The 17,071-nt window shown below is 39.9% G+C and overlaps 1 protein-coding gene across 1 annotated transcript in view; it reads right to left on the minus strand.

Annotated features, from left to right (window-relative positions):
• NT5C2 (5'-nucleotidase, cytosolic II) overlaps positions 1-17,071 on the minus strand; it is a 41,658-nt gene that overhangs the window by 23,633 nt on the left and 954 nt on the right. Inside the window, exon 2 of the mRNA XM_009074239.1 lies at positions 6,416-6,489. Coding sequence (XP_009072487.1) covers positions 6,416-6,489 — 74 coding nt within the window. The remainder of the gene's footprint in view (positions 1-6,415; positions 6,490-17,071) is intronic.

The following is a 17,071-nucleotide window of genomic DNA, read 5'->3' on the forward strand; positions in this document are numbered from 1 at the left end:
AGAAAACGGAATATAGCAGCTTTTAAACTTTCTTTACACTGTGAAGACTTGTTCTTTCAGCAGCTTCTGTTTATCACTCCTGTTCTTCAAGAATCCACAGCCAGCAGATTAGCGGTTTGTCAGAGCGGTGATTTACTGGGACAGAGCAAGCCACACATGCTTTCTCCACTCCTCATTCCCAGCACCAGCATGTGACATCCCACAGCTCCAGGCCTTGGTTTGCTCATTACACAGCTTTAAATGGTCAAACTCCGAAGAGCAGCAACACAAAGAGGCAGGGACAATAGTGACTGCACTGGTATTTGAAAAGACATCCAGCTCAAAGCATACTCGGAACAATTTAGCTTCTCCATCTGCCTTTAGCTTTAAAACACTAATGGCTAAACCAGCCTCTGAAATCTGCAAAATCTGCACCTGTCAAACTGGCAATGTACAAATGTGAAAACGCAGACAGCAGATGTGCAATAGTCAGGGCATCTCTCGGGTTTGGCTGGGACAGTTGGAAGGCTACTGTTGCACATCTACTGGCTCCTTTCTCTAGCCACCACACTATTTCTGCATGGCACAAAGAACAGCATTATCCAGCAAACCGGGAAAGAAGCAAAACTGCTTAGTATCTCCCAAAAAAACCCTCAAAGACTGTAGTCCTTCCATCATGATTAAACTAACAGCAAACCTTTAACCTAAGCAGGAGAGCCTCATTAGAACATTTGCATTGGAGTCTAGTACCAATAAACAGACAATAACAGTGTCTGAACTGACATTCTGATTAGCTGTTTACATTACAAGCTCAGTTTTTATAAGCACTCAGTTCAATCTTTCATATATAAAACTCCAACGTTTATACTTTTTTTTGATTTGTGCAATCCAGAAATTTTTTTATGCAAGGTACAAATACATTAGTCCCATTTCCCAGCTGTGGAAACTGAAACACAGGAAACTGATGCAACTCAGCTACAGTAAAAATGTTAAATGGATTGAAGAACCAGATCTCAATTCAGCTGTCACTTTTCCTCCCAGATCGCACACAGCAACAAACCAATCCTACCTTCTGGCTGAGTGTACCTTTCCCAGAGCCAACAGGTAAAGAAAAACATTTCAAAAATAAGATGAGGGTGTGAAAAATTTTCCTCTCTTTCTAATTGCAAGGATGGCTTAGACACAAATACCTACTTGAGGAAGGGGAAAAACCTGTTCATGCATGTTGGACTTTGGAGTAAGTTGGGAAAGACTAAGGCTGTCTTTCCCATGTCTTTTCCCGTGACATGAGAAGGAAAATGCTACAGCTGAAAGCGTAAGCAATTTTGCAATAAAATCTTTGCAGTGAACCAAATCTTGGCACTAAGTTGGCAATGTTTCCAGGACACAAGTTATATTCCAATCAGATTATGTTGCATTAATCATATTTTCACACAATAAACCCAATACTTTTCAAGCCTCATTTCCCCTTCTTTTTTACTGAAACAGTTTTCAGCAGCCAATGATAATTTTATTATTGATTTCTGGAGATCATAGAAGCAGCAATGAGTAAGCACAGGAAAAGCACTCCAAATGAAAGCATCCTGCCTACAGATACTACCTTTTATCTACTTCAGAGATAGAAGATAAAACTTTCAACAAGGCCATAACTTTTGGAGAAGGAGAGTAGTCACAGCCGAATCTTTTCAAGCACAATTGAGTTTGTAATTCTTGTTAATTCCCCCTCCATCTGCCAATGGCCCAGTGTGAAATTACAGCCAGTTTGGGAACCCCACTGTTTTAGCTCTGCTCCTGTCAAGGGACATCTATCCATCACCTCATTGTGCAACCTGTCCCATTTAAGACTCCATAATGCCAAGGCTTCCTGCATTACTTGGATTCAGATCTACTAATTAAGTGTAGCTCACACTGAGTCGGAAGCAGTCAAATAAAATGCTGTGTGAAACTAATCTCTCTCTGCTGCATTTCCAATGGGCATCGCCAACTCCTAGTCTCAGGTGTCGCTGTGAAGACTCTCTACGGACATACCTTTATTTTTCTTCCTGCACTTAGCAATAAACACAAAACAGAGAAGGCTGTGAACCCTTCGCATTGCATGCAAGGTTTTCCTTTACCAAAGCACGGACAGTTTTGACAGCGCTAGTGAAAAAGGAAGGCAGACCAGAGTTGTTACTGATTGCTGGTCTTTCAGCCGGTCAGGATGAATAAACAGAGATGAATCATTCAGATAATAAAAGTAACCACTACTTAGCAAACAAAAATGAACTACAAAAGGACCCTAAAATCTCTCTAACTTGAGAATTTAAACTGTAATTTTAAAAAATTCTCCATTCTGCCCTGACAGCAAATGTAGACCTTCATGGGTATCTGCAGCCCCAGGTGTAATGCTGTCACTTCCCAAGGAGCAAGGGCACCGTGGGTAACCAGCACAGCCTCCCTCCCTTGGCTGGCAGGCAGCAAGGTCAGAGGCAGGGAATGAAAGGCTGCAGGGTGATGGCTGTGTAACATCACAGAAACTTGCCTTAACCTCTGCTAACAGCAAGGGCTGAAATAGCTGATGACTCTTGATTGTCAAGCCCTGACAGATTTAAAGCATCAACTATTTAAGTAAGCACAAAAACCACAGTTAAATGCTGCTGTTCTTCCTGCTCCTTCAACTTGCCTCCCAATAACACCTAGCTTAAAAGAAACACTCTTTGCTGTGCTAAATGTGACTTCTAATCTGACTGAGTAGGAAGTGGACAGTTAGCTTCATGCACAATACAGACTTCTGAGCCTCTAGGATTAGTGTATCCAGCACATTAACCTAGGGAGTCTTGGGAGTTTCCATACATGTAGGAGATCTAATTCACCCCATGAAGACACAATAGCAATCCTTTATGGGAAAACAAGGAATCTAAAACCTGTGAGAGTTACTTCAATTTGCTGTCATTTTCTTTTCCCAGAAGTCAAAATTAATTCTAGCTGTAATCACAATGACTAAAATTTCAGCAATTTAAGGTCCATTATTTCTCATAAGGAAACGCTAAAACCTTCAGGCTGTTCAAGACAAAAAGACTTTCTTTGCCCAACCCAGTCATTAACAACATTTCTCAACACTATGCAAGGAAAGACACAAGCACAATAAGAGAACATATGAGTTCTTTACAAGAATTCAAAGTTTAACCTAATTTTGACTTGAAAGCAAACAAAACCACTGTGGCAATGCTGTATCAGACAGCCTTGAATCTTTTTCAATTCTGAGTCCTTTAATTTAGTAACTCTAAGAAATACTACCCTATAAAATAATGCATGAAATTGTCTTTCACGTGCAATGTAACACAATGATACTAAAACTGCTCTCAGCTGGCAAGCTGACACTCACAGTCATGCTAGTAGTAGAACACACAATCACTGCAGCATGTGCGTAGTAGCTGTTACAATATACTTCAAAATGGAAATGCCATGTCCCTACAAAAACTAGATCATTCCAGACAGAAAACAGTGTTATTGTAAGTAGGTGTGTCCTTAAATTCATAAGGTACAAGAATAAAACTGTCTCAAGTTTCTATAGTTCAAAACACATCGAATGATTCTGACTTCTCTGGTACTGAACCACCTCCTAAAGGAAGACTTTTGGTGCTACTAGCGGCCATCAATTTGGGAAGAAGAGAAGCAAGTGACAAGAGTACCTCTTTACAAGACAGGTAATTCAAGGTGTTCCAAAATACTCATTCTTTTGAGATGTCAGAGTGTATGATTGTCAGCTATGGGATGAATGCCATCTGTCTATTCCTGATGTGAAAGTTCACAACAGAGAGTGGCCAAAGGACAAGGGTCAATGACTCTGCCAGCCTTCAGTCATTGAATAGCAAGACTGTGCTTGGGATATTTTTATACAACTTTACAGAAAAGTGACTTAGCAATGTCTGAAAGTAAAAATGCAGAAAACTAGCCGATAACACTGGAGATGCTTCTGTTATTTTCCTTGGCCTATTTACGTGTTTTGAATGGTCTCCAAAAGGCTTCTGCTTAGCATGCACCATCTGGTGTGCAGATACCATTTCCAGATGTTAAATTACAGATAAACTGGCTTTTTACATTGGTTTCTTTAGGTTTTTTTAATCAAGACAAGTAGCATGTCCATGTGAAAGAGTGGGTAAAGGATAACATTCCCAGGCAGAACACATGACAGGGTCTAACGAATACACTACAACATACTAATGTCATACTTTACTTGTTCCACTTCTTTGATATCATTTCCAATTAATGTATTATAATTGGAATCACATTCTAATACTACACTCTTTAAAGCCCCTATAATGAAAAAGTATTTTTCCTTGTATGTGACAGTTATATGTAGCAAGTAATGGTCAGATAATAAAAGCCTACATGGAGAGGAAAGGATGACTCTGAGACATAAGAAATAAACAGGTAATTTTCTATGTTAATTTCCTAGCCAAGTGAAAAAATGGTAAACAGTACTCACCAGGCATAATGCTTTTCATCTGCAAAAGGCTTTCCAATCTAATTACATTCTCACAACTCCTTGCAAAATGATTTGCAGCTATTATCTCTGTTGTACCACGGAAGAAGTCATAGGATATCAGCTTACACTAGAGTGGTCCAGATTTCCAGTTTTCTGGTCAGATCACATCCCTTTTCTTTTTCTGCACCATACCCTATCACTCAACTGCTCTGAATGCATCAACTTTGCCTACTCAACTGTAGCACTGTGACTTTCCAGCCTTGGAAGCCCCAGGTTTTCGTGTCACTGGTACTGTTTTAGGTTGCTTGAAACAATCACATCTTTTCCCTTCATCAAACCAAGCATCACTTTGTGGCTAACAACACATTTGCTCTGCGTTTACAGGAACAAGCAGCATTTGAGTAAATGAACAGTCAGATAAGTGAGGACAGTGCTGAAGGTCTCCTTCTGTCAGGATGAGAGTTAGCAACACACTTCATGCTCCACACCAGCCCCACCGGGATCACCTGAAGCCTTGGGAAGTGCCATCAGTTTGCAAAAGGCACAGAAGTTGTTTTTCTTTTGCTGAAGTGAAACCAACAACTTTTTTTTAAAAAAATTTATTCTTGAATAACTGTTTCTCATACACTCCTTAAAGGCACTGCCACAAGGCTCTCATAGCTGGGAAACACAAACCCAAAGTACATCCCTGCAGTCATATTGAGCACAGATTAACAACGATATACTTTGTGCTTTAAGAAATGGCAGGAACTTTAAACAGGGGTATAAATAAGGTGCTGAACAGCCAAACCTGTTATATACATCCACTCCTCACAGATAGCTGCTTAAAAGAACAAAAGCAAGTGATCTAAATATAAACTGCAATTACCTGCCACAGCCTCCAAAACTGCTCCTTGTAGTGCTGTGTTGAACCAAGAGCATGTGGAAACCTTCCTGCCCTTTGCCTACCCTCTGACCCTGACTCCTGTGACCCTCACACTGTCCCTAGCTGCATTTCTTGTCTCTCATTCCTCCTCAGTACACAGTAACTAGATAACCATAGCTGACATACTGCATTAACCTATTATTAGGTGACCCTGACACTCTACCTCACATCTTCTCAGTTCATATACACAGCAATTTTAAATTGACATATCAAGGGTGATAGAAACTTTTTATCCACAGCCTTGGAAGTGGTAATGAGAAAGAAGGCAGGATTGTATGTGACATCCTCAGTTACAGCCTAGGAAAGTGAAAGTGGGTTTTTTATCTCTTCCCTCCTTATAATACATAACATCATGCAAGTCTGACTATGCAGAAAATGGTAGCTTTACCCCTTCTCATCAAAAGTCTCAAGAAACTTTGTTGCATATTTGAAAGATGGAGAAGTCATGCAAACAATTTTATGAAACCAAAAGATCTTATGCAACCTCCCAAAGCTTATCTGTCATAAAGAATGACCAAAGCTTTCTAAATTAACTTGTTCAGCTGACACAAGCACTCCCCCTGACATGCCTCTTCCCAAAATGAGTCACTGATGTGGCCAATGGAGGAGAGGTAAAGAGGAAAACCTATTCAAAAATGACCCTCTCAGGATGTAGGAGAACCTGTTGGCTGAAGGTGTAGCCTGCTATGTTCACCAAGGGTAAAATAAATCACCTTGTTATTCAAAGCCAAGCTTCCACAGGGGGCATCACCAAAAACATAGTGGAATCTAAGGAAGCAATCACTTATTAAGCTTTGTTTCCTTGACACCCATAATCACTTGAAACTGTACTACAGTAACACGGCTTGTGACCAAATGCAGATTGCAGATAACAATTTAAGGGAAATCCCTAAAATGAAAGTGCAATGAATAGTGAAAGATATATTTGCTAATAGAAGAAGCACCTGCTAACTGGAGCAACCCAACTAGTAACTGGTTTTAGCTCAGCAAGAAGCAATATTCCAAACTAAGTCAGTGATCAAAAAAATTAAGAAGATACTCACCAGCCAGTGTATAATCCATATCAAAACCAAAGCACTTTATCTTTTCCATGGCTAAACTTCTGTTTACAAAGACCCTGAAAAGAGAGAAGAAATACAGCCGTAGGTATGAACAGCTTGGAAGTACTCATGTTTTAGAACAAACACATTCTGCCAGTTGCCAGCATGTCTGGCTCTTGTGGGTCAGAATCAGAAAATATACCTGAAAACAGAGGCAACTGTCATTTTTTGCCATGAGTTCTCCTGAAGCAAAGCCATGACTTTGCAGAGTTATTCTAATTATTGGCATGCTGTCCAAAGACATGCACGCATGCATGCACACACACACGGCTTCGCATGTGACCTGCAAAAATTCCTAAGAATAGAAGTGCAAAATCTCCTGAAGCAGAATCCAGACCTCAAAGGATACAAGAAGAAGTGAATGCAAAGCAATATAATTTGTGTGATTAAAACAAATTATTACAAAGAGGTAACAAGGAAAGGAAAAGAAAATAACGTTCCTGTGAATAAATTCACAGCATTTGAACCCTCTTTGGAACTATGTCTGGAAATTCAAAGCAAACCTAAGCAGATATGTTTCCACATTTACACCAATAGCCTTAAAAACATTAATACAGGTCTGAAAATCAGACATTGAGAAAAATTTTAATTTACAAGAACATGCTATTTCTATTGTAAAAATTTTTCTTTTTATTTATAACTCCTCTGCAACTCCTCAACAAAACTGTATTTTGTAAATTCCACTTTCACTATTGATTCTTATTGCAACAAGAATCTGAGCTGAATACTTCCAGGCCCTTTTAGATGACAACATTTTAATACATCATATTCAATTTAGTTTGAGTAAATAACATGGTAAAAGAAATAGGTCAGAGAATACAACAAAAGCTTTCCTTGCTTCCTGTTCCAACTATTACAGTAACTAAGCTGCTTATGTTTCCCCAAGACTTTATAATATAGCAGATCTGTAATTCAACAGGACTTCACTGTCTGTCTTATCTGAACTTTAAGAACGAGAGTCAGTACTCATCTGTGGGAGGGAAGCCGAGCTTTTCAACACCCATCTCAGACAGAAATCCCATGTACTGCTCGAGCTGTGCTGCCAAGACAAAATTCTCCCATATGAGAAAAGTCCCAGAGCCTTCACTTGCACTCTGAGTTCAGTACGTGAAAATCTCCAAATATTTAATAAGTGCATTGCCCTCAGCAGAGTAATTATCCTCTTAAAAACCAAACCCGGCAGCCCTCCCGGGTAGGAGTGGCGCAGGGACTGCAATACAGCAATGGAGACGGCAAGTGCAAAGCCAAGCACTCGTACATTCTGAAATGCTGAAAGAAACCACAGAGATTCTCTTCCACACATACATTCTGGGCAGGTGGCTGGCAAAACGAGCCTGTTTCACTGCCCCGTCAATCTGACGCAGCCCAAATTTTAACAGCAAACTGCTAACATCAAACTAACACACTCCTATGCAAGTGGTCTTACCTCATCTCTCACCGATGTGCTCCTTGTTTAGTTCGCAGCAGTCTGATTCATCTACTTGTCTGAATCATATTACAGAATTCCTTTAAAGCTTCCCTAGTACCGATGCAATTTTGCTTGGATCTGATTTGACTTCAGAAGATCATTATGTCTGAACCAAGCCTTAAAGTACTGTATATCTTCTTGGACACTGTTCTAGAAAACACATCTGTGGCTAATTTAGCCAGTCACTGGATAGCGTTGTTGTTCCACACAAATCCACTTGGAATACAGTTTCTCTGGCAATAGTATACTTTCCCCCTAACCTTGCACACCCTCTCTGGGAGTCACTGTTTCCTGGCAAAGCGCCTGCCTTTGACAATGGGGCTTGTCACTAAGGGGCCTCAGAGGCTATAGATGACGCTCTTTTCTGATAGATTTATGTATTACTTAAACAAGATGAAGTGATGGGATAAAAACCGGAAACCGGTAAAGAAATGCCTTCTGGAAATACAAGACTGGCTTGTAACTCACTAAAATTCTCTCCTGAAATAGATGCCTTTTGAGTACATGGAGCAAATTATCTTAATCTGTAGTTTGAATCCATGTTTGTCTTTTAACATCAAGATAGCTCTGATTTACAAGAGGCCAATGCGAAATGCTATTTGGTACTAAACACAGTCTAATCCTTTATATAATGAACATGATTACGTGCTGCTGCTGCTGCTGCCAGGAAGCATTATTTATTAGCTAATTCAAGCACATAATTTCTGATCTCGTGTTTTGTGCAGCTTGTTTCTGAGAGTGCAGAGCTTTAAGCAGGAATAACATAACTCCAGGAGCCACAAGCAACATTTTTTGTCTAACCTGCAGAGTCCAGTTCTGCTCTTGCCTTTAGGCTTAACCCCCAGAGCACAGTTTTCTGACTGTCTAAACAGGACAGGAATAAGAAGGGAAATTTAAAGAAGCTCAGAAGAGTATTTCAGAATTGCAACATTTTGGAAGTTTCCCAAATGAGGACAAAAAAACCCAAGTCCTAAGAGCTGGATGCACTTATAAAAAGGGTAATATGACAGTGTCTGTGAAAGGCAAAAACAAGGGAGCTGTGACCCAAGAGATCTCCTCCAGTCCAGCCTATGTTTAGATGATGACAACACCAAACTGACCAAAAACTGTGGAAAGATCTCTCAGCCTCTGACAGTTTTTCATCATTTGCTTTTGTAGTATTTACAAACTGAACACCAGGACTGAAAAAAAAAACCCCAAATCAGCACACATTGATACTGGAGATCTGGAAAAGTTTACTGAATGCAATGAAACAAACAACATCTATTAGCATATTTTTGTTCCAAAATAAGTCTTATGACTGAGAAATGAAAATTACTATACCAGCCCCTCTTGGTAACAGCTGGTGAAGATCTCTCTCCATCAATTTGTAAATATTGCCTATGACCTAGAAACTGCACGTGGCAGGTTCTAATCATATCCCAACAGTGCACAGGACCTGGCAGATTTCAAGGCATCCTACCAACTGATCTGACACAGTAATTACTTCATCCACCAGTGCTGGAGTGAAACAGAGCAAATATTTTAAAAAGCTAAAGAAGGCTATTACACAACATGTTCAGGACAGGAAATGAGAACACTTTAATCAATTTAAACTTGCATATGCCTTGGCAGATTAAATGACAGACTAAACACTGGCAAAAAGACCCTGAACCAACTTAACATCTCTTGTGAAGGCCCAGACAGATACTGGGTTATTTTGTAGGTGCTCAGGACCTCAACTATAACCCTGATAAAAACATCTCCCATGCATGGTGCTCCCCTAGACACAAGGGACTAAGCAGATACCTAAAAATATCTACTAGAAACTGACCAGCTTAATTCAGGGGCTTTAGTCAAAGCAGTAAATATCTGCAATATCCTAGAAACTAAAGACAGAAGTTGAGGTTAAATGACCAGGACAGTTTCTGGGAAGAGCCAGGTGCTTCTCAGAAGCTGCAGTCTTAGCCCTTTTCAAAGCTGTTCTTAAATCCTAATTGAAAGCATTCTCAGCCTGATTACAAGAATACTGATCAAATCACAGAATCACAGAAGGTTTGGGTTGGAAGGGATCTTAAAGATCATCATGTTCTAACCCCCCTGCCATAAGCAGGGACACTTTCCACCAGACCAGGTTGCTCAAAGCCCCATCCAACCTGACATTGTGTCTGTTGGCTACAAGAATGTAATGTCTCCTCAGAAGACATGGCACAGAGAAATGACAGGAGTTGTATTTAATGACTATAAAGCAAAAGCACCATGAGGACCCCAAGAACCCCAACCACCGGAGAAAAAAAGATTCTCTGCTCTTGAAAGGAAAGTATGAGATAGCAATTTTTTTACAGCTCATCTAGATAAAGAAAAATTAAAGAAGCTTTCAGATGACAAACAGAAGAGACAATGTCAGGATAACAGGAAAACTAAAATGATCCAACATTTTTAGGCAAGGAAGTTTTAATATAGAATTATTTTTTTCACTTGCCAGAATCAGAAGAATTCATACTTTCCCTTCCCCTGAATTTGGTTTTTTCCATTCAGAAAACAGTCACTTTAACCAGGAGCACTGGAGTTAAAAATTAAGCTGATCTAAAAATTTAACAGCACTGGGCAGTAAGACAAACCAAACTGCAGGCACAGTGTGAGAACACCCTCTCCAATCCTTGTGCTGAGAGGTAGAGGTGAGTATTGCCTAAACCCAGCTCCACACCTGTCTGCACCCTGAGCACCTCCTCAAATAGGGCACTGCCTCTCTCTTGCCTTCATCCTTTCTTCCTGGTGGAAACCCAAGCTTTACATTTCTGCTTTGAGGAATATCCCTGTGAGTCTCCTATGTTTTGCACTTCCCGTGCAGTGTGGCTGGAGCAGGCCAAGGTGTTGGAGCTTGTGGGGAAGGCAGTTAAGGACCATATTCTAGCCCCATGGGCTCCCTGAGCCAGCATGTGGCAGAACTGGGATTGGGGGTCAGCGCCCGGACTTGGGGTGGGTTAGCCTGGCACAGATCCACACTGTTAGAAAAATGGACTTGAGGAGCTGTTTAAGGGAAACCTTGAAGCATGTTTCCTCCCTAATGAGTTCTTCCTCAATGATTAAATGCTGCAGCTTGGCCACACAGCAGAAGGCCCTCAATGATGACAGTATTTATTTTCTTTCTGAGCTCTACAAATTGTGCTGGGTAAGAGAAAAATGTGTTGTATTGCAAGGAAGAAGGAACTGCTGAGCATGCATAAAGGGAGTCACAGAGCCCTGATATTCTCCACACTGCAATTCACAGTCCTTTATATTTTTACAAGAGAACTGATCTTGGTTTTGTTACTGTTCTTGTCAATCAATTCTGAAGCAGGAACCTAAATACCAACTCTTCTCAAGTAACACAGGAGAGGAGAGAGTGTTTTTATTTTATTTGTGCAAAATCTCAAAACAATTCTGTGCCCTGAATGAAATTTTCATGTGTAATAGTCTTGTAGTTTGACCAACAAATAAACAAGATGCACAGAACTTTATAACTAAGAAGGAACTTGGCACATGGCACACAGTTACTCAAAGAGTAAAGGATATACACCACTTTTCTATAGCATGAAGTCCTATGAGGAGAGGCTGAGGGAGCTGGGGTTATTTAGCTTTGGAGAAGAGGAGGCTCTGGGGAGAACTTACCACCCTCTACAACTCCCTGAAAGGAGGTTGTAGATCTCCTTCTCCCAGGCAATCAGCAGTAGGACAAGAGGGCACAGACTCAAGCTCTGCCAGGGGAGGTTTAGGTTGGATATTAGGAAGATATTTTTTACAGAGAGTAATCAGACATCGGAATGGGCTGCACGGTGAGCTGGTGGATTCACCATCCCTGGAGGTTTTCTAGATGAGCCTGGATGTGGCACTTAGTGCCATGGTCTAGTAACCACGGTAGGGTTGGACTTGATGATCTTAGAGGTCTTTTCCAACCTAGTTGATTCTATGACTCCATAAATTCCTCATAGCGAGCGAACAAAAATGAACAATGTGAGGCAATGTTTCTGCCACAGAGCACTTCACCATGATTTTCCAAAAGTGTCTAGGAATACCTTGCAGCAATTAGCAATTTTTTGTCAGGGCAGTATGTTTCACTGAAAATTAAATAAATACAAAGAAACTTGCAACAGTGCTGGATGGAACAGCAAATACAATGGGAGTTGGCTAAGCCTGACCTACATGTGTGGTTAAAAAAGACTGTGGTGGACAGTTGGGCTCAAGCCAGCCACGAAACAGGCACTAACTAGCCAGAAGGCTCAATTTCCTGCTTACTCAGAGTTTAGGAACTTTGGTTAATCTTCACTTTATGGACAATTTCCATTTTTAATAAGGTAGAAGAGTTAAAAAGAAACAAAAGGGAACTAAATGGATTAGCTTTTAATAGTCTCCCATGCCCAAGTTCCCCAAGGCCTCTTTAAAAAGGCAAATAATGAAATAAACATCCCACTATTCTTATAACAATTCAATGTTCTCAGTACTACCAGCTAGTCCCCAGATGTTGTATGACTGGGGAGCTGTCTCACTACATGACCTTACAGTTCTGGTTACAGATGACTTCCACCAGAAAAACTCCCCCACTGACCTTAATTCTCTGGGACAAATCATATGAGCAACCTTAATAAGATACTAACACATACCAAAATATCTTGACTTTGGGTGCTGGATGCTTTGGTAGCTGTCTTAGAGAAGATAGGAAATAAACTGCACAAAACTACTAAAGCCAGTGTAATCATTCTTCTGCTAAGTCTTGCCTCTTTAGGCAGGTATTGACCATTCTATATATTATTATTTGCCACACCATCTTGGTCTTACTTTTCACAATGCTAGATTTTTAGAATTGTATTTTATTCCTTCTTCAACCAAAGAGAAATATTCTGAATATCTGTAATTGTATTTAGAGACAGTGTTTGGGCTCGAGATGACCTTAGGAGCATGAAACAGCATCAGGAAGGGGAGACAAACGACAGGCATAAAAATTTCCTGGCCGCTTCTAATAACATTTCCAACATAGTGCCATTTCACAAGACTAACTGTCCTTGCACAATTATAGTGACATAACACAGGAAAATCCGGTAATGACTGTAACTGATGAGGCTGATTCTGTATCCAGAAACACAACTATGAGCACTTCCCTCTGAAATTCAGCAGTAATCAGATGGATAAGAGATAGCCTTGGCCATTTCGGTTTCCATTGTTTGGGTTTTCATCCCAGGCAACAGCAAAGTGCCAAGAAGCTCACATATGGATTCCATCCCAAAATAACACTTGTCTGCTCCATGAAACTATTAAAGCTAGGGATCATGGGACATTTTCAGTGTAATTTCTTTATTATTAATTTGGCAAGTGTTGTGCTTTCTCATAAGCTCACCCATTCTGCCGACTTAACACTCCCTCTCCCTCCTCCAATAGCTAAAGCACTCAAGCAAAACAAACACAGGGAGCCACATGCTGCCCTCCACTACACACATGCCACTGCCTGAGCCCAGGGAGGCTGCTCAAAGACACATGAGGACAGATCATGGCCAGCAGTGCCTACCGAGCTACTGCGCTTACATATACGTGGAAATACCACACGTTGCCTATCCGAACGTGTCTGATGAAAAGTCCATTTTCAGACTGGTAAACCTTTTTTTCTTATTTGCCACCTCAATGAACTGATAATTTTAAAGAAATTTTATATATAGCCACCCAAACAGATGAACAGTTTCAAGTCTCATAGCCTTGCTTATATAACATTTCCACCTGTTTGCAATCACTGATGACCCAGTATCAATACAGTGAAGAAACAAGATTAGCAGTGAATAGCCCAGAGTCTACAAACTTGAACAAGCTAAAGTACATCTTTAACTCATGAAATCAAAACAACCAGCTGACAATCCTTTTGTTTTGTCATTATGAAGTATATATAGTTCTTTAAAATCCAGGATCTCAGTGCAGATTAACAGCTAAAATCACTTAACTCATATCACCACCATAGAATGCTTTGAAAACAAACTGAAGCACAGATCTATAAAGCAACTTATTCAGTACTCTACCACCAGTCAGCAGGAGAATTAGGATTAGGAATCGCGAAGCCACATGCCCTGTGTGAGACAGTAAACAAGAGAACAAGAAAAAAACAACAACTAAAACAACAACACCCCCCACATTCAGGATGAGACGGCTTGAGTTATTCTGATGCAAAACGGCAAAAGCATCCTAAAGTCTGTATGTTTAACAAAAAGGCCATTTCAGCCTTAGTGCCCTGTTAAGCCAAAACCACAGACAAATAAATATAAGTGTAAATACCTGTTTCCTGGATCTTGGTAACTGTCAGTAACAAGAGTGGATGGAACACCAACTTTTTCCATTATTTGCTTTAACTAGATGTGGTTGCTATTTAAACTCTAAAGAGCTATGTGAGATAATCCAGAGGGTGCCTAGAAGTGCTCACTCCAAGTTAAAAAATAGACACTAGGGCAATTTGGTGGCTCAGAGTCAACCTAGTTCTTGCCTAATTACAATCACGTTAAATGACAGTACTCCTCCAGAACAAATGATCTAGTGATTATCCTCTACCCGGAAAAGTCAACAAGCAGCACACGAGGGAGGTGGCCTCACAACCACACACACTAAGGAAAAGCCTCCTAAGAGCCACACATCCATTTTATTTCCAAATTAAAATGTATGTTGCCAATAGCACAGTAATGCAGTATCCTCTTACCAGTGACCTCTGCTAGAGAATGAATAACATGTAGCTTGTATATTAATTCATCTTCAGACCTCACCTCCAACAGGCGCCAACAATGTTGTATAATGGGGTCTGTGGCTGACAGCAGCACCCGCTAACCCAGAGCCTTCGCTAAAGCTGTCAAAAATCCCCCAAAGATACAACCCTACCACTTCTCCCTGACGGATTTTTCTGATTCTATAGCTATAAATACTTGATTTTGGACATTCTTGCCTTTGGCATTCAGACACGATTACAATATAGTCATCATACTCTGAGTCAGTATGCACTACACCAGTTAAACCAGTCTCAACTGGGATTTCTGCCAACAATACTATATGTTGAACATCCATCCATCAAGTGTGATACAATAAGAAGTGCGACACCTGAAAAAACACACTGCAAGTAAGAATGAGTACAGCAAAATATGGCTATTAGAATGGCATCTTTGGAGCTAATTTTTTAGAAGTTTTAAAAGTTCCACACTCACAAGAACATTTTTTTTTATTTTTTAAGTAAATTACTTTGCTTTTAGAAACTTTTCCCCTTATTTTACCTGCTTCAACATTTGCAATTTAAGCACATCAAACCTGGTATATTTCATGAGAACCAGAAAGTTAAATCGATTGAGTTAGGCATCTCCACTGGTATTTAAGTAAGCATAAAGCAAACAGTGAAACCAGGGTTTTTAATTTCACACTTCAGAAAACCAGGCATTACTAGCAGCATTTAGAAAAACCCAATGAATGACTTTGAGCCCAAATGGGCTTCCAACATGCTCATCTGTAAATGTGGGACAGCTGCCAAGCTCCTTCGGCCTTCCAGATTGGGCCCATAAAATTACTGTGACCAGCACAAAGGTAAAAGAAAGTAAGAGTTTAAAATTCATTGTTCTTACTGGTTTTGTTTCTAAGTCACTTTAGATTCATGTTTTCAAGGTTTTTTTCTTTGGCTGCCGGAATAAGAAGAAACAGAGAGAGGAAACAAAGACTGAAAGAAAAACAGAAGAAAAAGAAGGAAGAGAAAGGCAATAATCTTGACAATGAATGCCTTGTCTTTTTTATCTGTTTTTCATAAAATTGACAGTGCTCCAGCAATATCCCAGAGTCAGAGCATACTTAATTAAACAAATTTACATCCTAGAACTCATGGCTGTGACCAGCACACGTTCTGCACCTGAACCATTAATAAAACACTAAAGCATATCGTATCAAACACCAACGGTAAAAAACTTCAGTCCTACTCTATCATAAGTTTGCACCTATCTTTTAAGTAACATCACATCTGTTAACACTAAGACCACGAAAAATACCAGAAATAGAAATCTGACAACACTGCCTCTGGAATGAGGTTGTTTCAGATTCCTACAATACTGGATTATCAAAATAACTCCCATGAAACTGGTACACCAAAGCCATTAATAGCACAGATTTATACTACAGTATTGGCATCGGGTTCTCTCATTCTCTCCTATTCCCTCTCTCTCTCTCTTTGAAAGAGGATAGCAATTCCTAAACAAAAATATGCCTCCCCCTAATGTATTTCAAATGTCATACCTTCCATGAAAATCTGAAGCACTATCAACATTTCTGCTCAGTATGTTTTGAATAAGATATTTCTAGATTCTAAAAAGGGGTAATTAAACTTTACCACAAACTAATTTTGGACTACTAGATCCCAGTGCCAAGTGGGAAACTCTCCTTTATATGAGTGCACTCTCATCTTCTATAAGGAAATTCTGAAAGATTTCTTACATGAGTAAGGGTAAACATGATGAGGATTTGAATGTGTGAGCTCTTAAAGACAAGTACTGCTTCCTTTGGATCTTGTACAACACTTAGCAGACTGTCACCACCTAACCATAACAAATGTTAAGGAAGTATATAGAAAAAAAAAATAGGCATTACTCTGATTTCATTTCCATCAGTCTGAATCAGGAGTAACAGCTGAAGATTTAAGTAAAATTACGACACAAAGCTAAACCTGTAAATGACTCCAACAAGGTGAAGATTTTTTGCCAGGGAATGGTATAAAATCCCTTTCTTTTTACAGGCTATATATAGTTACTTTCATTAGACGTTTCCATGTCTGACAAACCAGCTGACACAGAGAGATTCAAATAATGCCACCATTTAAGACATGTTGCTCAAACATACTCATTCAAAACTGGAAAGCTTCAGAAATGCATCACGGGATACATTACTTAGCCTTAGACATTGCAACTTGCACAACCTGCCCTGTGATATGATGCACTGAGGCGTTTTTCTCAAATTAGATTCCATTTGGAGAATCAAAAGATATCTAACACTTCCATAACACTTCCTCAGAAATACCACCACTGTGAATCACAAATGCAATATGGCATTTAAACGTGAGGTTGAGAAGCTTGATTTCTTCTTCTGTTTCTAAATCAGGCATAAGTCTCCCCAGCTCCTGCTGA

The sequence above is a fragment of the Acanthisitta chloris genome, unplaced genomic scaffold (genome assembly GCF_000695815.1).
Source record: "Acanthisitta chloris isolate BGI_N310 unplaced genomic scaffold, ASM69581v1 scaffold1165, whole genome shotgun sequence".
NCBI classification, from domain to species: Eukaryota; Metazoa; Chordata; class Aves; order Passeriformes; family Acanthisittidae; genus Acanthisitta; species Acanthisitta chloris.